This window comes from Malus domestica, chromosome 13 (assembly GCF_042453785.1).
Source record: "Malus domestica chromosome 13, GDT2T_hap1".
NCBI lineage: Eukaryota > Viridiplantae > Streptophyta > Magnoliopsida > Rosales > Rosaceae > Malus > Malus domestica.
In genome coordinates, this window is record NC_091673.1 from 28,045,545 (window position 1) to 28,063,353 (window position 17,809).

General features: G+C 35.9%; 1 protein-coding gene across 1 annotated transcript; it reads right to left on the reverse strand.

Annotated features, from left to right (window-relative positions):
• Window positions 1-15,968: 15,968 nt before the first annotated feature.
• On the reverse strand, window positions 15,969-17,291 carry LOC103405358 (beta-1,3-galactosyltransferase pvg3). The gene has a single exon (XM_008344342.4). The coding sequence runs from the start codon at window positions 17,128-17,130 to the stop codon at window positions 16,174-16,176; it is 957 nt and encodes a 318-aa protein (XP_008342564.1). The 5' UTR covers window positions 17,131-17,291; the 3' UTR covers window positions 15,969-16,173.
• Between the last annotated feature and the right edge of the window lie 518 nt (window positions 17,292-17,809).

Consider the following 17,809-nt stretch of genomic DNA (forward strand, 5'->3'; position numbering starts at 1 on the left):
AGTTCTCTACCAAGATTAATTATGGGCTCGACCTAAGGGAGAAGCCCCAAAATACTTGGAATATTTCCAAATAAGCCCAGCCCAAGGAAGGATGGCCAAGTCCTACCAGGAGTCAGCTCCATTGTAAACCTGGATAAAGTCAACTGAGTCCGAATATAATAGGGAGTCTTCAAATGTAGGTGATGCCTCAAGAATCAAGGAGCATTTACTGAGGATTAGAGATTGATTCTGGAAGATAATGAGGCTGGGTTCATAGTTATGTTAAAATAGGCCGAGGCCAACATAGAATGGAAGGTTTGAGGAATTATAATCCAAGTGGGATTCTACTTTGGCCATATGTGAAATTATTACTATATAATGGAAAAGGGAGTGCATCATTCAAGGCCCTTCAAATCAACACGAAAATCTGCCTTGCACAAACTCTCACTCTATGTGAAACTTCTCAAATATCTTAACAATTTTATTTTATTATTTTTCCTGCCAACACATCTTCAGTTTGGATAAACAGCACTGTGAAGGCAACATGCGACATCTTCAGTTTGGATAAATAGAACTAGAGCCATAAAATCAGGCAAAGCACCATCAGTTTGGATAAACAACATATGTTCGGTATGGGCTGACAAAGTGCAGGTACTTCCTGCAATTTGCAACCACTAGATCAATTCCAACCATTTCTAACACAAAAAAATTTTATGGTTGCAAGCAACCATTTCTTATATGATAATTGGAAAACTTTTACATACACCGTACTTTTATCCAAAAGTGTTACATCACTTTAAAGCTAATGGAGCAATGCTTTCCTTTTTCAAATTTTAAACCAAAGTTAGTCTATAATATAGATCACTTATAGTTAACAATTACATGAATCTATATCTATATTATTAAGAGAAGAGAGCTTGTCAACTTTTTGCTCCATTTTCTTCCAATTTTACCCTCACTTTTGAATACACAATGTTCACATGAGGAGGGCAAAATAGTAACTTTAGAACTTTTTCCCATTTTCTTCCAATTTTGCCCTCACTTTTGAATGCACAATGTTGACATGAGGAGGGCAAAATAGTAATTTTATATCTTTTGAACTTTTTCCCCTTTTTTTCTTATTTTGCCCTCACTTTTGATACACAATATTTACATAAGGAGGGCAAAATAGTAATTTTATATCGAAATATTTACATAAGATAAAAAATATGCACTTATTAAGAGAAATTGTCTCACCATCATTTTTTCATACATGTAAGTGAAATCATGATGTTTTTTGGATAGTTTGAATGAACTAAAGCGGTTGCGCTTGAGGAGAATGTGGGAGGAGGTGAGCGTTTTTTTCCCTTTTTTCCCTATTTTGCCCTCACTTTTGATACACACTGTTAACAAAAAAGGAGGGAAAAATAGGAAAAAAAGGAGAAAAAAGTTGACAATTGGGCTTCTCTTAATAATAGTATAGAAAAAAAAATATGCACTTGTTAAGAGAAATTGTTCATATACACACAAAATGTGTGCTCTTTGGTAGTAACTACTAATGTAATAAATGACAGACTACCAACTCAAGATATCATATCCCTTACTCAAAGAATTTGGATCCTCTCCTAAGCTTATGGAGAGGATCATCCTGACCAAGGCACTTGGGCTGTTGGATTTTCATCCAACGGCTACAAACAGGAGGGTCCCTTTAAAGTTATAATAATTATAGCCGTTGGATTTTTATCCAACGGCCCACGTGTTTTGGTCAGGAGGATCCCTTCCTTAAGCTCAAGAGAGGATCCAAATCCTTACTAAAAAACCTTTTCCTCTAGCCTTGCAGTGGGGCCTTGTTTATGGAGTCTATTGATAGGGGCATATTTATGCGACTTAGTTAGCTTATTTTCTTGCATTTTCATAGTTAGTTTCTACTTATTATAGTGTTTTAAGCTATTTTTGTGTGTTTGTAGGTCCAAATGACAAAGTTGGCAAGAAAGTACATTTTGGAGCATTTTAGAGCAGTTTTGGACTGGAATGGATAGCTTACATATGGAGCACAAGGAATGAACGAATTTGAAGTTCAAGAGAGGCTAGGAATGTGCTAAAGAGATGAAGAAAATAAATCCAAGACAAAGAAGATAAGGAATCAGCTCAAAAGAAGGAACATTATCCAAAACCTTATCCAACCTTATCTCATCCAAACTAATCTTATCTTATCTTATCCTATCCTAATCCTATCCTACCTTAATTCCAGCTGCAAGGGGGACTCCTTATCACATTAGAATACCTAATTTTGATTCTATAAGACCTGAAACAATGCAAATAATCTGATCCTTTTTCCCTTAGAAATCTGACGAATTTAATCCCTTTCTAGAAGCTTTGTTCTGAATTTCCTAGTCCTATTCCTCTAGGATTGTGTAATCCTTCTCCTCCACTACTTTGCACAAAACCCTAGCCTATAAATACATATTTTCTGCCACAATTCAAACCACCACCCTCTACCATCAAATCACCACCCTCATATTCATTCTACACCACAATTCACGCCAATTTCTCAGAGATTCATCAAGTAACGCAGCAAGGAAGGAGCTTTGTGCCGTGATTTGCAATCCAAGGAGGGTTCGAAATCTACCATTGGAGTTGCTGGGATGTTCCTGGTTCTTTCTATCTTTAAACTTATTTCAATGTTGGTTTTAATGTTTATTTCAGTTTCTAAAGACATGTGGAACTGATTTCTTTTTAGTTAGAGGTGAATTCGAAGCCATGATTATATGCTTTATATGAATTGATTACATCCAGTTATTGTTTCTTGAGTCTTGAATGTGATTTGCTTATCTAAGTTATCAAAACTTGTTTATGTATGTTGATTGAGGATGCATACTTAGTTTGCATAAATAAACTTGATGCTAGAGTATAAGGGAGTTTCACCTAATCGTTATGAACTTATATTCACAAGTAGTGGAAGTCACTAGTCATGATTGTGTTAAGTAAATCCTTGGCAAGAGTATCATGCTTTTCATAGTTACGAATGCCTCGTCAATGCTTATGATTTTCAAAGAACTTAATGACCTTTGATATGTTTTCTATCATGGTTTTCATATTTAGGGGACTTGAGAAGGATAATTTGGTTGTGATGCGTATCCCGTCCAATTCAATGAAATAAGGAAAATTTGATGGTTAATTTGTGCTATCACGGTTAACTTGGGGTGTTGTAATTCATGGTTTAAGGGAATAATAACTAGAAATTGGTTTGTTTGCATATGTCATGTGTGGAGAAGGACCCTCTAACTAGCCTTTTACCCTTTTTAATTCACCAAATTCGTTTTCTTAAAGTGTTTTATGCAAAGTTCATATTTTAAGTTTTAAATTCATCGAAAACAACCCCCCCTTTCATTGAGTCTTGTTAGTTGAGTCATAATCTGTTTTCTTTTAGTCTTTTGAGTCAAGTTAAGTCTTATTTTCGTCAAAGCCACTTGCTAGGTCTAGAATTGAGTTTTTTTATTGTTTGTTGCTGTTTTGAGTGTTTTGAGTCAGTTTTGAGTCTATAAAGTCTAATTTAGTGTTTTTTAGTCTTATTTGTGTTGATTAGCAGCTCTAGTTAATCCCCGGTCTAGAACGATCCCTACTTGCATCTTTGTTATAATTGTCATCAATAGGGTTTAATTTGTGTGTCAAGTAATTTTCGTATCATCTATGTTATGTTCGTACAAAAAATAAATTTACTGGTCCCTTATATGGTTTCACTGCTCCCTTATATGGTTTAAGGTCTACAACTTCCAATGAAAGATGTGACAGTAGCTTTCACTGCTCCCTTATATGTCATGGTCAACTCCGCAAATCTCTTTGATATGGTTCCAAGCTTCCTTAGCCTCTCATTCACATTATTTCTACAATTGAATATTAATTATTTTTAGAACTGAACAAAGATACTATCATTATTTCGTAAATTGAACAATTACTATTTCTAGAACTGAACATGGGTACTATAACTATTTCTTAAAAGGGCATTAGAAATAGGCATTTTTTCTATTTCTAAGCACTCAATGTGGATTATTGGGTTATTTTGGTTAAATTTCGGAAATAGTTTGTAATTTTGCTGTAGTTTTAAAAATAGTGTGAGTTATTTTGGTTCAGTTTTAGAAATAGTGTGGGTTATTTTGGTTCAATTTCAAAAATCGTGTATAATTTTGCTACAGTTCTAGAAATATTGTGAGTTATTTTGGTTCAGTTTCATAAATAGTGTGGGTTATTTTGGTATAGTTTCATAAATAGTGTGAATTATTTTGGTTTAGTTTCAGAAATAGTGTGAGTTATTTTGGTTCAGTTTCAGAAATAGTGTGTAATTTTGATGTAGTTCTAGAAAAAGTGTGAGTTCTTTTTATTCAGTTTCATAAATAATGGGTTATTTTGATGTGGTACCAAAAATAGTGTTTATTTTGTTCACTTCAAAAAATAGTTTGGGTAATTTTGCTATAATTTCATAAATATTATAAGTTATTTTGGTTTAGTTTAAAAAATAATGTTCGTTATTTTGCTATAGTTTCATAAATAGTGTTTATTTTGTTCATTTTCATAAATAGTGAGTTTATTTCATTCAGTTTTAGAAATAGTGTATGTTATTTTGTTGTAATTTAAAAAATACTGTTTATTTTGTTTCATTCCAGAAATAGTGTGTTATTTTGGTTCAGTTTTCAAAAATATTATGTGTCATCTTGCTGTAATTTCAGATATAATTTGAGTTATTTTAGTTTAGTTTTAGAAATAATGTTTGTTATTTTGCTGATGTTTCAAAAACATTGATTATTTTGTTTATTTCCAGAAATAGTGTGAGTTATTTTCCTGTAATTCTATAAATAGTATGAGTTATTTTGAAGCTGTTTCAGAAATAGTGTAGGTTATTTTACTGTCAACCATTCATCCACAAGCTTACCATTTGAACTCCAAAATAATTTCACTTATCATGTCAACCATCGGATATCAATTACCTTTTAAATGCTTAGACAAACAGCATCCCCAAATCCAAACCACAACAAAAGGGAAAAAGGTCTTAGTTACACAGTTCAAACACTGAAAGCTTTGTATTAAAGGTCTATAGTTACACGTCAACCAATGTCTTAGAAAACTACTAGAAATTACGCCCATGCGTTGTTGCGGGAACCAACTGTTTTAGGCATAGTCGGATGAATAAAACACATTTAAGTTGAATAAATTCAACACAATTATGAACAAACAGAGGGATACATGAGTGAATGAGGTCGATAAGTTAAGCAATTTTGCTTTTATATACATTAAAGTGAGCTGGCATGTAAACACATTGTACAATGAGTGGGAAAAAACTAAACGTCTTGATTAGAAATAGATGGTTTCCAAAAAAGTTTTGTTTCCTTAAGAAACAGAAGAAACATGTAGTTCACACATATATTATGTGTCCTGCAGCGTAGGCAACCATTTCAACAAGTAATTTTGTAACCACAATTGTTCAAAGGCAAAAATAAGCAGAAGGTATGTTTCCATACGAAACTGAAGAAACAAAAGCAAGCTGCAGTTTACACGTATTTTGCCCCTGTAGTTAAGACGGTAAAATATATGCCCTGCAGCCTACATACCTTACTTAGCAATTGGCAAAACACAGAAAAAACGGTGTTTGAGCAGGTAAGTCGTCAAACAAAGATGTTCAAACAAAAAATTATGCAACATGGTGTGCAACATTCAATCACAGAGAGCGTGGTTGTTCACTTTTCCTAAGACCGGACATCTTCGACTCTATAGCAAAAAACATAAATCATAATGTAACAAAGGCAGCCATTACATCTAAATCATCCCACACTTCTCTCGGACACTCCCTATCTCTCTCTGCAATTCCTAAAACAAATCTCCTAAATCCTATCTCGGACACCCCCATCTCTCTACAAATCGCACAAATAAAACCCCAAACCTAATCCTTGAAATCCCACCCAAACCTAATCTCTGAAACCCTTTCTCTTGGACACCCCATACCATAGAAAATGCATCTGAACTTTAGTTTATAAATTTGCAAGCCACCTTCTCTCTTCCTACATTTTAACAATTCACCAGTAAGATTCTCTCACTAAAAACTTATATAGCAAATCCAATGACGAATGATGTGAAACTAAGCTGTAATGAAAGCTTATATTAAGAAAGAATGAAAAGCCGTCTTTCTACAACTTGAAACCAAAATTTAAGTGAATGTCCTTGTAACTAAGGTTATTGAACATGATTAACCATCCGCAACCCTCAACCTTGTAACCTGAATCAAGTTGGTTTTCACACATACCAATAGAAAACCAAAATATCAGTGTTTGGGGACGTTACCTTATTTGAAATAGCACTAAAAAACAAAGTATACTTTTAGGCAAATATTGTTTAAACACCCAAACATAATTCATGATATATGCCAAAAAGAAAATACCTCTCTCTCGATTAGATTTCTTTCGTTCACAAACTTTCTCCTTGACAAACTCCTGAGATAGAACCAAAAAAGAAAATAAGTCACAACTGGTGCAAGTAGAGGGGAAGGAGCCAGAGAAAAGTAGGAATTTATGAGTACACCAATCCTGTTTTAGGTTCGCAACTTATAAGGATGCTAACTTCATCATATCGGATTACAGTTAAACGCATTTCTTTCCGAAATTAAATTAAGAAAAAAATTTGACGCTCACATGCCGCAACACAATGTTACATTAAGTAATCTTACCATCACAACCAAATTGACACAAAACTTCTAATAGTCCTTTTGAAAGTGAAAGTCAAGCGATTAATCAAATACTCATTTTCCGAAAAACAAAAAACCCAACAAAAATATATAAAAAGTAAAAGTAACTAAGTTCCCAATAGTCTAATCCATCAGAAAAATACAAACAAATGAAACAAAAGATGGTGACACTGGAATGGAAACACTTCAGGAGGCCAGAGGAAGTGGGACATTTTTTTTTCCTTTCTAGCATTTCAGCTCACGACATGTCGAGAAATTATAGTGCTGTGCTAATGTCATTAACTCATGCATCTTAAGCACCAATATTCAGACATGTGCACAACTAATGGTACATTAATTGAGTTCCCAACCTATAATGATGCTAACTTCATCATATAATACTACAGTTAAACACATTTCTTTCCCAAATTAAATTAAGAAAAAAATTCAACATTCACATGCCACAACAATGACACTGTTCCATGAAGTAATCTTACTATGACAGCCAAATTGACACAAAACATTTGTTCAGCAATCTGATTACGAAACAACCAACTAATTAAACCCCAAATGATAGCCACGATTACGAAACTTCCATATTTGAGTTGTTGTATGAAAGCGACAGTTATGAGATCAATACATAAGCAAGGCAAAGTTTGATAAATACTGAAATCGAAATAACCCAAGGATTTATACTATACTTGAGAATAAGCCTAAGTTTAACTAACCTTCCAACATAATTTCTACACATATACATCCATTCGAGGCCTTCTATATTCATGTTAAAGATTATGCCAAATTTTATTAAAATAGTGGCTTCTTTCCTTCTATATTCATGTTAAAGATTCAGCCGTACAGGTCACGTTAGGTGACTCCGGCTGACATATCATTTTACATTGACTTATTTCACCTAGCTTAATTATTTCATTGCTGAGATACTTGACATGGCATATACTTTTCATTATTCTCGAGCATGATTTCTATATACGTATGTATTATTATTTCTGGGAAATTATACGGGTTTTACTATGAGGGGTTATAACGTTTTCAAAAGGTTTTTATTAAAAACTTTATTTTCAGACCCACTCACCCTTGTTTTGCGCCCCTCCAGGTTTTAGCTGCTAAAAGTTCGTATCAGTGAAGATTTGTGGCAAATCTTAGTATAGGTGGCTACCTCTAAGGGTATGATCCTTACCCACACTACTGTACTTTACTTATGCTCTGACGTCACGTGTGAAATGAGTTCATTCCCGCTCACATCGCACTCTTTTCTTTAGGTACTTTTAGGTTTAAATTTATTCACATTTTCGACATCACTATACTTTATGGCTTCGTCACCTTCCAGGTGTCGGCCAGCACAATTCAATTCAGAGTCCTAATAGACATTCTAGGTTGGGGTGTGTCATTGAACCTAGCGTAAAAAATAAAAAAAACAAAAACATGAAAATACTGTAGCCTCCATCTCCCTCCCTGCAATGCCTTGGATGAAATCTCCTCTTTCATTTTATGAAAAAATGAACCCTAATAAATAACAAAAAATGAATCATTAAAAAAAGGTGATACCAGGGATTGGATTAATACTCAGCGAAAGGAAACTGCTATAAAAAAAATGAAAGTGCAGACGAATGAAATCAAGTTGTTTGTTTGATTCGAAAAGCTAAAAAAAGTAGAAAAATCATCAACGACCTAAATCGACAAAACTAAAAAGATTTTGCAAAACCTAATTTAATCACCCTACATATATGAACAATAATATATGGTTTAGGGTTTTGTACGTTTTTCTTACGTATTGAAGATTCAAGAGACTAATAGTTTGATTCATTGTAGAAGGCATCAAATTTCATATCAATCCTATGAAAGTTGCAGACCTCATCGGCAAAGAGGGAGATGGAGGTTACAATACTTCAAATCAATGGAGTTCTACCTCTTTTCTTGTTTGCACGCATAAAACTAGGGTTTCTTCCTTTTAAATTTTATTTTTAATTACCTCCCATATTTTATGCTTTTTGAATTTTATTTTTATGTTTAATATTAGTTAAAATCCACTTAAGCATCCATGTCATTTAATGAATGAATATGAACCTTTGGATATTTTGTTATCTAAAGGTTTAAAAAAAGTGTAAAAATATTTGTCAAAATGTTTGTCCCCTATCCCATACACACACACACACACACACCAAGTTATTATGATACAATCCTGCAACTCTGCTCTGCTCAATGTATGGAGAGATGTATTTTTCTTATTACGATATCAACAATTACAACAACAACCTTTTTCTTATAGTATCCCCTTTTATAGTGACTAGGTAGCTTCCTCCCTAAGTCATTCTCTAACCACCTTCACATACAACAATTCTAACTCATTCTTGTTTGTCTTAGTCAACACTTGCCAACTCATCACAACAATCCCGCCTAATTGTCACAATACACAGCACTCTACCAATACTCCCCCCTCAAAACCAGGCTTGTAACACAAGACTAAAAACACAACAGAATACAACGCAATAAGAACTCAATACATCATAATTGAGACACCATAAGGAATCTAGACTTCAAGTCAACATAATTCTTCCAAGTTGCATCTTCTGGAGCATGATTCTGCCATTGAACTAGAACTTCAATTGCTGTCGTGGTCCCTTTCTTGAGTAACTTCCTCTCCAATATTGCTACTGGAACTTCTTGTAATATCCATGCATCAGTGAGAACTGGTAACTGGACAGTAGGTTGAATGTTAGGACCCCGATGTTTCTTAAGGCAGGAAACATGAAAGACTGGGTGTAATTTCAAATTTTCTGGTAACTTGAGTTTATAAGCAACTGGCCCAATCTTAGCCAACATTTCATATGGGCCATAGAATCGAGGTTGGAGCTTGTGGAATGGATGGGAAGCCAAGGATAAATGCTGATATGGAACTAGTCTCAAATACACCAAATCACCTACTTGAAAGACCCTCTCAGTTCTGCGTTTGTTAGCTTGAACCGTCGTCCTATTTTGAGCAGCCAGCAAATTTCATTTTAAAAGAGATAAGATTTTGTTTCTTTCTTGCAAACTGTGATAAACCAAGTCAAGTTTTGTGGTACCAGCTTCATAAACTGGAAGCTCAGGTGGTGGCTACCCGTAAACCACTTCATAAGGACTAAGCTTAGTTGCAGAATGGAAGGCAGTGTTATAACTATACTCTGCCCAAGGCAACCAAGTCAACCATTTCTTAGGCTGTAGGCTACAAAAACATCGTAAATATGTTTCCAAACACCTGTTAACCACCTCCGTTTGCCCATCCGTTTGTGGATGATAACCCGAGCTAAAGCACAGATTTGAACCTTGCAGGGCAAAGAATTCTTTCCAAAATTTGCTCAAAAAGATGAGGTCCTTATCAGATACGATTGAAGTAGGCATGCCATGAAGTTTAAAGATGTGCTCAACAAATAGATTTGCCACAGAAACAGCCGTGTAAGGGTGGGAAAGGGCCAAAGAATGAGCATATTTGGATAGTCTATCAACAACTACCCAAATCACCGATTTAACTTTGCACGGTGGTAACCCTACTATAAAGTCCATTGAAATGTTTATCCAAACTCGAGAAGGAATTGGTAATGGTTGGAGTAGTCATGCAGGTGCCAATGTCTCGTATTTTTATTGCTGACAAGTTACACAATTGGATACAAACTCCTTGATATCCTTTTTCATGCCAACCCAATAAAAAGACTGAGAAAGTCTTTTATAGTTTTAAGGAACCCGGCATGGCCATCAATAGCACTACAATGATGTTCTTCAAAGATTTTCAACCTCCAAGCACTAGTAAAACTCAAGACTATCCTGCCCTTATATCTCAGGAATCCATTGTCAACCTTGTACTTCAAATTACTTAGCAACGTTGAATCAGAGCACTGCAAAACATCTTGGACTTTAGAGGTAATCCAAGTATCCTGCTCTAAATCCCTCCGCAAATCATCCAACCAACTAAGATAAAGGTAGGAAATAGCATTCAATTCCATTGCACAATGCTAGTTTGTAACATCAACGGGTAATTTGGAAAGGGCATCAGCCACTTGATTATCACAACCTTGTTTGTATTGAATTTCATAATCGAAACCCAATAACTTAGACACCCATTTTTGTTGAAATGGAATGTGAGCTCGATTCTACAAAAAATATTTAGGCTGTGATGATCCGTTTTAATCACAAAATGATTTCCAACTAAGTAAGATTGCCATTTCTTCACGACATGAATAATTGCCATCATCTCTTGCTCATATGCAGACAGTGACTGGTTCCGTGGACTAAGGGCCTTACTAGTAAAAGCAATAGGTCGTCCATTCTATTGTAACACCGCGCCAATCCCAAATCCAGAGGCATCACTCTTAATAACAAATGGTTGTGTAAAATCTGGAAGTGCCAATACTTGTGGAGAAAGCATGGCTGTTTTTAATGTATTGAATGCAGTGGTAGCTTCAAAAGTCCAGTGAAACTTGTCTTTCTTCGTTAAAACTGTTAGGGGGCTGATAATCTTCCCAAAGCCTGGAATAAACTTCCTATAATATCCTATTAATCCAAGAAATCCCCGGAATGCTTTCACTGATGTAGGTACGGGCCAATTTGCAATAGCTTCCAGTTTACAAGGATCAGCTGCTACTCCATCCTTTGAAACAATGTGACCAAGATACTCTATTGTTGATTGACCAAAAGCACACTTAGATTTCTTCACAAACAAGGTATGGTATTTTAACAACTGAAAAACCACTCGAAGATAAGCCAAGTGAGATTCCTAAGAGCTGCTATAAACCAAAATATCATTGAAAAAGACTAGAATAAACTGTCGAAGATGTGGTCGGAAAATCTCATTCATGAGACACTGAAATGTTGCCGGCGCATTAGTTAGGCCAAATGGCATCACCAAGAACTCGTAATGTCCATCATGTGTTCGGAAAGCCATTTTCTCCACATCTTTCGGATGCATTCTGATTTGGTGATAGCTAGATCGCAGGTCTAGTTTGGAAAAGAACTGAGCGCCAAATAATTCATCAAGTAACTCGTCATTTAATGGAATGGGGAACTTATCTTTTATTGTAATCAAGTTAAGTCCCCTATAATCCATACACATTCGCCACGTACCTTCCTTCTTCTTAACTAATACAACCGGGGAAGAATATGGACTGTTACTAACTCGGATAAACCCGGCATCCAACAGTTCCTGCACACATTTTTCAATTTCCGATTTTTGCAATGGTCCATATCAATAAGGCCTCATACTCGGTAGCTTGCTACCCTCTAACAATGGAATGCGATGATCATAAAGTGGTTGGAGTTTGAAAAACCTTTTCAAAGTCTTGTAATAGCTGTTGCAACTCCTGAGATTGTCGATCCGTGAGTGATTCGTGATGCTGTTCAGTTTCCACAGTTTGGAGTTGAAACAGAAAAGCTCTAATAGAAGATTCTTGCTGCAACAATTTCTCCATTTGGAAGGAAGAAACATCTCGAATTCCCTTGCTGGAATTTCATATACATTTTATCAAAGTCCCACAAAACTGGGCCAAGTGTGCGTAACCATTGAACTACCAACACAACGTCACAACCCCCAATCGCCATAGCATACAAATCAGTGATACATTGATAATCCTGAATTTTCAAAGAAATTGCCCCTAAAGATCTAATAGTGTTCACCTTCCCACCATCTGCAATCTTCACACTAAAGGAATGAGATGTGTCCAGTTGCCCTTTAATCTTTTTTCACCAATGAAGAATAAATAAAGTTGTGTGAACTTCCTGAATCAATGAGAATGACCACAAGACAATTTTTAATGGAGCCTAACACTTTCATGGTCTTAATGGATTTAGGTGCAGGAGTACCAAAAAGAGCACAAGATGTGATTTCAGGTTCCAAGTTCTCATCCTCAGAAGTATTAGTATCACACAAGGGCTGTACATCAATGAGTACTAATTGCTTCTTTTCACAAATATGCCCTTTGGAATATTTTTCTTTACAGTGAAAACACAACCCATTTTTCCTACAGTACTCAACTTCTTCAGGGGTTATTCTCCTATCATTCTCAGGTTTCAACTTGTTATCTCCTATATGCACATTACTCACATTCTGTAAATGAGTTCGAATTGTAAAGGTACCAAAAGAACGAGAAAAAGGCTTAACCTTTAAATTCGGAAGCTTGGCATCAATCTGTTGTGCATAGGCTGTGGCTTCGAGGACAGTTCTGGGCTTCAAGATCTTGACATCATGGCGTAATTCGGCCTTAAGGCCGCCAATGAAGCAAGATTTTAGCAAGGAATGAGAGATATTTGAGGTGCGATTCGCCAAACGCCTGAATTCCAAAATGTAATCCCGCAATGTCCCTGATTGTCTCAATTTGGCCAAACTTTCTATTGAATCTTCGAATTCTGTTGGCCCAAACTCTTAACACAAAGCTGCTGTGAATTTCTTCCATGTAGGGTAATTGACTACACAATTCACCCATTGGAACCACTGAAGGGGTTCCCCTTCCAAATGGAAATAAGCCATCTTGACTTTCTTGGAATCGTTGATGTTAAAAAAATTGAACTAGTGTTCGGACTTATAGATCTAGGATAGGGGTTCATCACCATCACCAAAACGGGGAAAGTCCATATTGATAAATGGAGGGCATTGATGGAAAGATTGTGAATGCGGATCAGGGCGATCAAAATTGGGTGGGAAATTAGGGTTCATACCCGGTGGATAATTGAGATCCGAGTGTGTTGCTTCAGAGGATTCGCCATTTGGCCCACTGCCCTTCGCTGACAAAGATTGAATCTTCTGCAGAAGCAACTTATTCGCAACTCAAGATTCCAATCGCGATTCATGGAATTCTTGCTTAAATTCTTCAAACAAGGTTTCCAGCTTGGAAACGCGCGACTCCATTGGTCTTTTGGAAGCGGCGCGAGGCATACACGAGTAAGATCGAGGAGGATCGATGGCACCAGCTCGATACCAATGATACAATCCTGCAACTCTGCTCTGCTCAATGTATGGAGAGATGTATTTTTCTTATTACGATATCAACAATTACAACAACAACCTTCTTCTTACAGTGTCCTCTTTTATAGTGACTAGGTAGCTTCCTCCCTAAGTCATTCTCTAACCACCTTCACATACAACAATTCTAACTAATTCTTGTTTGTCTTAGTCAGCACTTGCCAACTCATCACAAGAATCCCGCTTAATTGTCACAATACACAGCACTCTACCATATTATTGAACAGAAAAATACAAGAATGCCAAGCAGGATAATTTGAATACACACACACATATATATAACACACACACCAAGTTGTTATTGTACACAAAAATACAAGACTGCCAAGCGAAAGGATAATTTGAACATATATATATATACACACACAACATGTTGGTAATGAACAGAAATATACAAGACTGCCAAGCGAAAGGATAATTTGAATACATATACCAAAATATTATTGAACAGAAAAATACAATGCTGCCAACCGAAACGAGTTATAGGAAGAAACGAAACAAACCGACCTAAAGGTTTAGTTTAATAAACAAAATTACACATTGTTCGCGTGAGGCCCCTTTAAAACAGTCCGCCAACTTTATCAGACAAGACCGAGTTAGATGGATGTATTGAGTTGATACATTGGAAAAGCAAGTTCAAACAAAATTCGGCATCTCCCTCATACATATTACCAATTATTATTAGGAGAGCAGACTCTGGTTGTTGAGCCAGTAGTACATGTTAAAATGTTGCCACACGTGATAAGGCTTGTTGAGACTTGCCCTACGATAAAAAAGGTAAATGCTCTTATTCAACTAAGCTACTAACTGCTTGCTGGATAGATTTGAAGAACTTTGAGCACCAGAAAAGATGGATTAAACTAGAAACACAATTCTTAAACTGATTCATGACATTCTAGAACAAATTACAAAGTGAGTTCTTTGATTGAACCTTACATCTAGATTGATTCCAAGCCTTCTCATTCTGCCCGATTCCAACTATTTGATCCTAATTTAATGCTCTACTAAACATTGTCTTATTAACAATTAAAGTAAGGGTTTATTTAACAAATGGTCATTGAAATTGACTCATACTATCAAGATGGTCCCTGAAATTAAAATCGATCAATGTAGTTCTTGAAAATAGATGTCGCAAATCAATGTGGTCCTTTTGTTACAATTCTATCAAAATTTATGTTATTTGTTGATGTGGCACAGAAATGGTGGTCCCTAAAATTGACCCACACCATCAAGATGGTCCATGAAATTGAAAATCAATTAATATAGTTCTAAAATAGATTTCTCAAATCAATATGATTCCTCTATTGTAATTCTATAAAAAAAAATTGTTACTGATGTGCACATAAATGGACCCACAAGTCAAACTAAATAACAAATGAATTGGCAATAGGTCTAATAATTTAATAATTAATTAAAAAATTATCAACCCAGAAACTAGTCCTGCAATTACCTTTGATCCCAACCCATACTCTTCTACCTCCATCTTTGGTAGCCTTCACTGTTTCTTCTCTGGAAAAAAAATAAAAAATAAAAAATAAAATAATTTCTCAAGACACCCATCTTTACACACTTCGAAACTTCATCGAATTGGACCAGGATCAATACTACCTTTGGTGACGACTTAGATTGGTGACAACTTTTGTGACTCCACCGTCAACATTTGGGCGATCAACAGCCTCACAACCTTAATCTTGGAAAGCTTGTTGGGCGCTCCCCTGGTGATCTTGGTGACGCAAAGAATGGCAAGCTCTGCCCTGAGATAATCTCACTTTGCAAAAGGTTGTTTTGACAACATTTTAAATAATTATTAAGCCCACATCAAAACAAAACAAAATTTTTGACAATTTGTGATAGAATGACCACATTAATTTGTGACACCTATTTTCAGGGACTACGCTGATCGATTTTCAATTTTAGGAACCACTTTGATCGTGTGGGTTAATTTCACGGACCATTTGTGATAAAAAACTGTTACATCTTGTGGGCTCCATTTATGTGCCACATCAACACATAACAAAAATTTTGACATAATTGTGACGGAATGACCACATTGATTTGTGACACCTATTTTCAGGGACGACATTAATCGATTTTCAATTTCAGGAACTATCTTGATGATGGAGGTCGATTTCAGGGACGATTTGTGATATAAACCCTTTAAGGTAATTAAATTATTAGCAATTAAAAAAATTACAATAGCTTCCCATTTCTATCACTCCTCTAAAGTAGAAGCTGGGAAAAAGTTGCAACATTGATTGATCAACTGAATAATTTTGAAGGCAGTAGGCATGCATTCAATTTCATAGGAGGTCAATCACCCATTTGAATTTCAAATCAATTAAGTAGTACAGAGCACATCAGGATAAGAAAAACACAAGATTACAGCAAGAATGAATGATCAAAATCAGATTGGATCTTCTGAATTCAGCAAATAATTGGAAAATAATTAAAATGAAAAGTGTTCAGATATATATATATATATATATATATATATATTACCTAATTAAGGTATATGGTACAATTTCGAAGGCTTGAGATTATCAGTGACATTGAAATACTTCAACGTCGTAATCCATTTTTCTTGATTCTTCAACAAATGAACTGCGATCGTGTCTGGCCAAAGCTCATGTGTGCATCTTGTGGGCGGCTCCGGAAAATTGTACATAGACCACTTAGCATTGTACCTGTTTTTCGCGCGATGCCCTTCTCTAATCCAATCCCCGAAAATTTTATCCTCCGGCCCTTCCAAATGGTTCTTGGGGATGTCGGACTCTCTAATCCACTCCACTATATCCCAAGAAATCAAATACCCCATTCCAGACATGTAATGCACAAATGGATCCATACTTGGGCATGGAATAACATAACCATAGTACAAGTCTTGTCTTGGTAACGGCTTCAACGAGTCCACCAAGCTTTGCAGCCTAAAATACGCATCATCATCTGTTTTCATTACATAATGGTAAGGCCGATTTGGCCCCTTCGTATCGTTGAACATCTCTGGCAAGCTCGAAAAATAGGTGTAAGTCTTACCCTTGTTCATATTCTCTTTGCAATTGAGAATGATAATGTCATCGTAACGCATTATTTCTAATGCAACAAGTACTTTCTGGTCTTCCTTTGTGAGGTTGCAGAACACAAACTTCACGTCCACTGATGCCCCCACTGGAGTTTGCGTGCCGTAGATCATACGCAGGAAGTGGCGGCGGTGGTATTGGTCAGGAAGTGTTAGAATGCCGAAAAGTATACGAATCTCATCGTCCGAGGAAGAGTTCGGGGCGAGCAGAACATTTGCTGTTGAAGTACTATTGGGAGCGTTGATGTTGGAAAGAGCACAGCGACCGAATTTCAAAAGACTATCAAATCGAACCTCGTTGATGGAAGCTAGGGCACAGAGGAAACAAATGAAGAAGAAGGAATAAATTATGAAACCACGCCGGTCCGGCCTCGAGGTCTTCATTGTCCTTTCGGAGGGCAGAGAGATGGTGTTGAAGCCTGGGATGGAGGGTTGTAATGCATGTATGGAGAGGTTCTCAATGGAAAGTTGTACTAATAAATTCAAAGTTTTCTTAGATGAAACGCATGACTTGTCATTTTTCGTGCAATTGAGACTAAAACTTTGACTTTACTGGCTGCAAGGAACGTGAATCGTGATAAGAGGCAAAAGGGTTATAATAACTAGTTTACGATTTTGGTCCTTCACATAGAAGCAACATGGTGTGTTTCATCTTGGGAGTGGAGGGGTTTTTTTGGTCTTTTTCTTATATGACAAATTGATAAAGTAATCTAGACTAAATTTGTCTATTCTTGTTCACTTGTAAGTGAGAGGTCTTAAATTTAATTCTCGTTAAAGGCGAATTTGAACCACATTATTGTTAGCCCATTGTGAGTCTTAGTCCATCTCCCTCCTCTTTAGTATAAATAATATCGTTTGTTAAAAAAATATAAATAAATAAATAAATTTGTCTATACTATGAAAAAGAGAGGGTTTAAACTCGAAACCAATGATTTGAAGAAAAATATCATATTTGTCAGGGCAACCCACCACTTATGGTGCTTTGGTCTTTCTTGGTTGGCTTTGTAGTTCCCAAATAGAAGGCTGGCATCGAGGAAATTTAGTAATAAATATGGTCATTTGG

Excerpts from the sequence above, each read along its gene's own strand:
- LOC103405358 (XM_008344342.4), bottom strand. The coding sequence starts at position 17,130 with ATGAAGACCTCGAGGCCGGACCGGCGTGGTTTCATAATTTATTCCTTC.